Source organism: Octopus bimaculoides, chromosome 8, assembly GCF_001194135.2.
Source record: "Octopus bimaculoides isolate UCB-OBI-ISO-001 chromosome 8, ASM119413v2, whole genome shotgun sequence".
In the NCBI taxonomy this organism is placed as follows: Eukaryota; Metazoa; Mollusca; class Cephalopoda; order Octopoda; family Octopodidae; genus Octopus; species Octopus bimaculoides.
Genome location: NC_068988.1, coordinates 82,450,363 through 82,458,247, shown reverse-complemented (window position 1 = coordinate 82,458,247; position 7,885 = coordinate 82,450,363). Strand labels below are relative to the sequence as shown.

The window sequence follows — 7,885 nt, the reverse complement described above, 5'->3', positions numbered from 1 at the left end:
TCTCTCTCTCTCTATATATATATATATAGTTTACAGTTCTGTTGTAGTAAGATAAACAAAAAAAGCACTCCATCCTGTGAGAGATAAATATCATTTAATATACACAATTTACAAAAGAGCTACTAATAGCTTCCTGATTTAGAGATACAATAAATTGGCAGATCTGTGTAACGTGCCATGTATCTCCGAGCAATCTTTCAGGCTCAATACATATTACTTGATGTATTTAAAAACCAACATGATAGTCTATGAGAAGCCATAAGGAAAAAGCAAGAAGAAAAATGCAAAGATGATTGGTGCAAAAAGTGCAATGAAAAGAAAGAAAAGAATAGTAAAAAGAGCCAAAATCTTTGTCCTCTTTGTAAAATCATAATTAATCTAGTTGGTGTAGAATAATATAACAAAAAGAAAGCCAAAATCTATGAGATAGTCAATCAATCTGGAGTAGGTAGTGTTCTCCATTTTGAAAGAAGGAACTTGTCCATATGCTTGTATTTGCTAAAAATTTTGGATCTGCAATTAAGTAGTGTGGTGGAATTCTTGGAACTAAAAAGAATGTGTGATCTTTCAGCTACATATAACTTGCATCTCTTTGATCCATTTATACACGGCATAGATTTCTCCACAATTCTCTATTTGATTGTATGTGGTGTACAGTTAATCTTCAGATTCCATACATGGCTAGCCACCTTTATTCTTATCAATGTCCCTTGGTTTTTCCTCTTGAATCCCTTGTTTCACTGGGAGCTTGTTACCAAAGATTTGAACAAATTTTCAAAAAAGAATGTCAAGACTAGTCTGACGAAATGAAAATGCATTTAATTCTGAGGAAACAGGCGATGACAGAGCACAAAAAAATACTGTAACTTTATATTGCTTAAAAATGTTTCTGACATAAATTTCCTGGATGCAATTGATATTTTATATAAGATGTTCAGTGAAAAAACATCGTTATTCAACACATGTTGGAAGTGATTGAACATGGAGAAAAACAATTACAAAGATTTTACCACATATGCAGGTAGAGTGAACAGAGAGTGTGAGAGATTTAAATGGGGTATACTAACTTCAGACTTGTTCAAGTGCCTGATTTTTGCTTGGGGACTTACTGCTATAAAGGACACAGAAGTCAGAATGAAAATTCTCACAAAGCTGGAAATGAACCAGGATATAACTCTCCGGAAGCTGTTAGAAGATTGTAACATGATATTAAAAGTAAGGCATGACACAGAGGAAATTCAATGCAGAGATTGTTTGCAGATAAAACCAGTGTGCAAGAGTTGGAAGACAAATAAAGTCTTTCACGATAAACAACAGAAGATAAACCCATGTATGGCATGTGGTGGTAGGCACCTGAGAAAAGAGTGTCCATTCAAAAAAGCAAAGTGTTTTCATTGTTTGAACACAGGACACATTAAATTGCACTGCAGAACTAAGATGATGAAAAATTGGACCAAACAAGAAAAAATAAATAGTTTGTCATCAGAGAAAAAAGTTTGTACAATGAACAGAAAATCTATCAAGGTGAGAATCGAAACCACTTGTGTCAAAATGCAATTAGACATGGGTAGTGACGTCACTATCATAAATGAAGAAACATGGTGACAAATCAGTAAGCCAAAATTATTTAAATCAAATAATGTAGCATATGGTGTTACAAGAAAGAAATTATATTTCATCAGCGAATGTATTTGCAATGTAACTTTTCAAGGTGAAACAAAAAGGACAATCATTTATGTGTTGCGAAAATCACTAAACCTATTTGACACAGAATGCATGGAATTATTTAAAATGTGGGATACGCCCATTAGTGTTCTCTGTGAAAATGTAGTTGGCATGGTCAAAAGTGTGAATAAAGTCGAACAATTGTGACAAAAAATTAAAAACTTGTTTCCAAATGTTTCCTTTGAAGGATTAGGCTGTTGCACGTAAACAAAAGTGAGGATTGAGTTAAAAGAAAAGCAACATCTGTTTTTAGGCCCAAACAGAGCATGTCATTTGCAGCATTGGACCAGGTCAATAAAGTGCTAGAAAAACTAGAAAGTCTAGCTATAATTGAAAAAGTCAACCATTCAGATTGGGCAGCTCTGACGGTTTATGTAAAGGAAAAAAAATAATAAACTAAGAGTTTGTGCGGGCTTTTCAGCTGGATTAAATGACTGTTTAGGAAAACACAATTATCCATTACCAAGCCCAGAAGTGTTCTCAAAACTAAATGGTGGAAAAATTTTCTCAAAGTTAGACCTCTCAGAAACCTATCTACAGATACAGGTAGGGGAAGATTGTACACACCTTTTAACAATCAACATACACCGTGGATTGTATAAATTCAAGCGGCTTCTTTTGGAGTAAAAGTGGCATCTGCCATATTCCAACAAGTGATGGATACAATGTTAAGTGATTGCAACATTGCTATTGCTTATCTTGATGGTATTTTGATAAAGAGCAAGTCAGTGGAGCAACACTTCAAACATATTAAAAAATTATTCAGAAAAATAAATGAATACAGGTTTAGATTAATAGAAAAAAAGTGTGAATTTTTAATGAAAAAATCAAATATTTAGGTCAAGTGATTGATGAAAGGGGACAAATGTCAGACCCATCACGGGCGATGCAATACGAAATATGCCTCCCCCAACGAGTGTCAAATTGTTACAAGCATTTTTAGGTTTGGTAAACTATTATCAAGTATATATACCAAATATACACTACACAAGGGTTCCTCTAAACAAGCTGTTAAAAAGGGATGCCAAATGATTTTGGTCAGAAAAATGCCAAAAAGCATTTGAGGAAGTAAAAAGTATGTTAACTTCAGACTTGTCACTTACTTCGATCTGAAGTTGGAAACGATACTGGCAACAGATGCTTGTGAGTATAGGGTAGGTGCTGTACTCCTACACAAATGTGAAAATGGCAGCCAAAAGGCCATAGCTTATGCATCAAGGACACTATTGCCAGCAGAGAAAAATTATAGCCAAATTGAAAAAGAGGCATTGGTGATTATATTTGACATAAAAAAGTTCCACAGGTTCATACATGGTAGATGATTTAGACTACAAACAAACCATCACCCGTTAGTAACAATTTATGTATTCCAGAAAGGAATCCTAGTACATACAGCAAACAAGTTGCAGTGATGGGGCATCATACTACTAAACTATGACTATACAATGGAATATTTAACTTCAAAAAGCTTGGACATGCTGACAGTTTATCCAGGTTAATACCCAGAAATGGCAAACCATTTGGGGACACAGTAATAGCATCCCTAAGAGCCAAAGGGGAAATTAAACACAATATGGAACATTGTACGAGAGTTACTAATAACTCTGGAGGAGATAAAGCAACACACATCAAAAAATAAGTTCATAAATGAAACAGAAAAAAACTCTGTGGTCAGCTAAGAGAAAACAAAAATAGGTTCAGTAAGAAAAAACAGCAACAGGTAAACATATATTCAACATGCGATGGCATACTGATGTATGGCCAAAAGATAGTAATACGTGAGACTTTACAAAAAAGAATGTTGAAAGAATTCCATATTGGACAACTGGGGATGGCAAGGATGAAAGCACTTATGTGCAGTTATGTGTATTGGCCAAAGAAGGACAAGGAAGTTGAAAATGCAGTGAAATTGCCTACTCAAAAATGAGAGCCTTGACCAGAAGTAAAAAGTCCATGGTCAAGACTACAAAATGGCTTGAAATTGTTAAGTGCAAAAGACCAACCTCTGAAACAGTAATAAATTTTTTGCATGAATTATTCACAAGATTTGGCATCCCAGATGTGATTGCATCTAATAATGGAACACAGCTTGTGTTCAGTGAACTTAGAAAATTCTGAAAATGTTCATGGTAGAACATAAAATGATAGCGCCTTACCATCCCAGATCAAATGGACAGTCAGAGTGTGTTGTGGACACTTTTAAAAGAGCTTTGAGAAAAGCAAACAAAGAAGTCACGGATGAAGTTGCTCTGCAGCAATTCTGAAGGGTATACAGGGTGACACTGAACACCAATACACCAGCAGAACTGATGTTTGCAAGGAAGGTGAAATCAGTTTTTGATAAACTGTCACCTGGTGAGGAAAGAAAAAGTACCAATCCAAAATTTCTCAAAATGGGTGATAATGTGTTATGAGATTGTATAATAACGAAAACCAGTACTGGTAAGAAGGCAAAATTACAAAGTACATAAGAAAACTGATGTACAGAATTAAAAATAGAAAAGGTATTGAAAACAGACACAGAAACTGATTGAAGAAGAGATACATAGAAAATGAACCAGACAGATTAGAAGAACCTATGGAATGGCTGCATGATACATTCCAGGTACCAACACTGTTACAGGTGGTTGAACCCACGTGTACAAGTGGAAGGCAAAGGAAAAACACAGAGTTCCTACAAATAGATGCCAAAATGAAAAAATATTAAGTTGAAAAAAAAATGCTAAAAAGGGAGGAGGGGTGAATAAAGTAAAATAAAATTACTTGCTTCACAAAGAAAAAAAAGCTAAAAGAGGAAATGTTGTAGTGAAAATGATACTCCCCTTCCCATGTGACAAACTGGTTTGAGAAACCACTAAAAAGTCATACAGTCAGTCGTAGGAGGTCAGTAGTAGTAGAGTCATTGTACAAGTTCTCAGTTGGAGTGTCATTTATGTGATATATATGAGTTCGAGTTACTGTCAAGGTAGCCATTTCAAGGTCATTGTCTTGCGGAGCTACCAGTGATAGCATGATAGATAAATAAAAAAAAAAAAGATGTGGAATACCGCCACAACATAATAGTGGTGACAAGAATATTACAGTGCTGACAATAACATATGAAGTGTATGAAGATCCACATTCTAACAGTGTCACAACCATTAGTACTTTTATTGTGATGCCATCTCAAAGGATTTAAAGGGACACCTCCATCCTTAACAGTTAATTATTATTATTATCATATTTAAGGCAATGAAGTGGCAGAATAGTTAGCACATCAGACAAAGTGCTTAGCAGTATTTTGTCTGTTTTTACATTCTGAGTTCAAATTCTGCCAAGGTTGACTTTGCTTTTCAAACTTTTAGGGTCAATAAAAGAAGTCCCATTTGAGCACTGAAGGTGATTTAATTAACTACCCACTCCCCTGAAATTGTTGGCCTTGTGCCAAAATTTGAAACAGTTATTATTATTATTATTATTGTTATTCTTTCTCACTCTCTCTTTTCCTACCTTCACTCTGTCTCTCAATCTCTCTCTCTCTTTTGTATTGCACTTTGTGTGTATCCAATCAGACAAGAGATGGCAATACACAGATGGTTACTAAGTGCATTAATTGCTGCTATTTCCCACTATTTCAACTGTTTATCTTCCCCTGAGAATGTAAGCTCAGTTGTTATTAGTCTGTTACACTTGGACACCAGCATGATAAATCTTCCTGGCATCTGAATATCTCACCTCCTACCTTTTGCTATGGAGACAACCTCAGACTACCTCTGGAAGATCCTCTCACCCATAAGGGGGATAATTTTATGCTGTGAGGCTCCCCAACCACGATGATATAGATAAGTGGTACCCAACCATTTTTTACTTAGGGATCTCTTTGTTTACAATTTTATTCTGGTGGACCTCCATAGCCATTTGATGTTTAAAAATTAATTTTATACACACTTCTTTCAAGATTCTTATTTTGCTTTTCACACATTAACTTATGTAGGTTAAACTATGTAAAATATTAGAGAATGAAACCTTGGTGTTTCTTGCTATATATGCATTTAAATCAAAATTTTTTGTGAGCCCTTAAATACTGTGGATCACCAATTTACTATTTTGCTTGCATGGACCTCCACCCCAATCTTATATGGACACCCAAGGGTCATATGGACCCCTGTTGAGAACCACTGATAGAGTAGGTCTTCAGGCCTAGCAGACAGCTTCTTTACAGTCAGTTTCCCAACTAAATGCTGCCAGTCTGTGATACTGCAAAGTTGTTGAAGACTTTTAGAACATTCAGCTGTGAAACTCTTGCTAACATTGAAGGAACAAATGAAAGGGACACGAACTTCGCAAACACAGTGCAGGCAACCTGTCCAAGAAAGTGCAAAAACCATGTAAAAGCAAAACATACACAACAACAACAGAGTTAGCTGATTTTTCTTCTGTTGTCACTTTTGTTGTTGTGTGCATCAGATGATAAAGACCACAATGAAATGAGAGGGAAAAGACATGAAAAAACATCATAACACATGACAGTTTGGAAAAATGATTGTAAAGTGATGAAGATGTTGGTGGTGGTGATGACGATGATGATGGTGATGATGATAATGATGACGATGACGATGATGTGGTGGTGGTGGTGATGATGATGGTGGTGATGGTGGTGGCACTGGTGATGATGACAACGAGGATATATATGTACATATTGAGTTTTCACCATCAACATACAGAGGTTGAACAAAATAATGGAAACTCCTAGCATCATAGCATCATAATTTTGAAATATTTATAAAACTGTCAAAAGCTTGTTTATTTTTATGGTTTTTGATTTATTATTAGTGTTGCTTAATATGTTTTGCTAAAATTGCTGTTTCTTTTCAGATATCAGAAAAAAGTAATTAAAATTCATTAAAATGACAGATCTATCGGACTTTCAAAGAGATCAAATTGTTGGTGCTCGTATGGTAGGCAGTAGCATAACAAAAAACAGCCGAAATATTTGGTGTATCGAGAAGTACTGTCTTGAAAGTAGTGACAGCCTTTGAGAAAGGGAAAAACCACCTCGTTGAAACAAAACTTTGAAAGAAAACGAAAACTTTCAGATAAGGACTGTCAAACTCTAATGTGAATTGTTTGAAAGGATCACAAAAGTACAGCTCCCAAAATTACTGCAGAGCTTAATGACCACCTTGAGAACCCAGTTTCCACAAAATTGTTTGCTGGGAGCTGCACAAAGCTGGATGTCATGGGAGGGCTGCAATCAGAAAACCACCACTTTCAAAAACAAAACGTTGCAAAGCATTTAGAGTGGAGTAAAAACCTACAGAGTTGGTCCCTAGAACAGTGGAAGAATGTTATTTTCTTGGACGAGTCATCTTTTACCTTATTTCCGACCACCAGCTGAGTATATGTGTGGAGACAGCCAAAAGAAGCATTTGACCTAGACTGCCTTCTTCCAACTGTTAAACATGGAAATCTGCCAGCCCAATGTTTTCCCTTCATGGCAGAATTAATAGTCAAGACTATTTAAGCATTTTATCTGATCAAATTCATCCTATGGTTGAGGAATTGTTTCCGAAGGGAAACACAATCTTTCAGGATGATAATGCACCAATTCACACAGCTAAAGTTGTTACTGAATGGCACAAGGAACATTCTAGTGAAGTTGAACATCTTATCTGGCCACCACAGTCCCCAGATCTCAATATTATTGACCATTTATGGTGCATTTTAGAGAAACAAGTAATGAGTCGATATCCTCTACCATCATCACTACAAGAACTGGAGACTGTTTTAGCTGAAGAAGGGACAAAAATTCCTTTGGAAACAATCCAAAATTTGTACAAGTCCATATCTCATAGAATTCAAGCTGTAATTACTCCCATAGGCGGTCCTACCCTATATTAAAATAAATTTGTTTGAAATTTTAAGGTGTTTCCATTATTTTGTCCAACCCCTGTATATGCTTTATATTGGGCCATCCCATAAATAATGTGGTTCTTTTATACTTCTTTTATTTTTCAAAATTAAGATAAAGTTCTTTTTTAATCTAAAATATACTCTTCTTCATTTTCTAAAATGCTCTTCCATCTATCTGGTAGACTTGCAAGGCCCCTCTTCCAAAATTTGCATGCTCGTGATGAAAAATACTCCTCCAATACTGTTCTGACCTCATCTACAGAATTCA

General features: G+C 35.5%; 1 protein-coding gene across 1 annotated transcript; it reads left to right on the top strand.

Moving 5' to 3' along the window:
- The first annotated feature begins 981 nt into the window (after positions 1–981).
- Positions 982–1,605, top strand: LOC106871892 (uncharacterized). The gene has a single exon (XM_014918646.1). It carries the CDS (start codon positions 982–984, stop codon positions 1,603–1,605), a length of 624 nt encoding a protein of 207 aa, XP_014774132.1.
- The last annotated feature ends 6,280 nt before the right edge of the window (positions 1,606–7,885 follow it).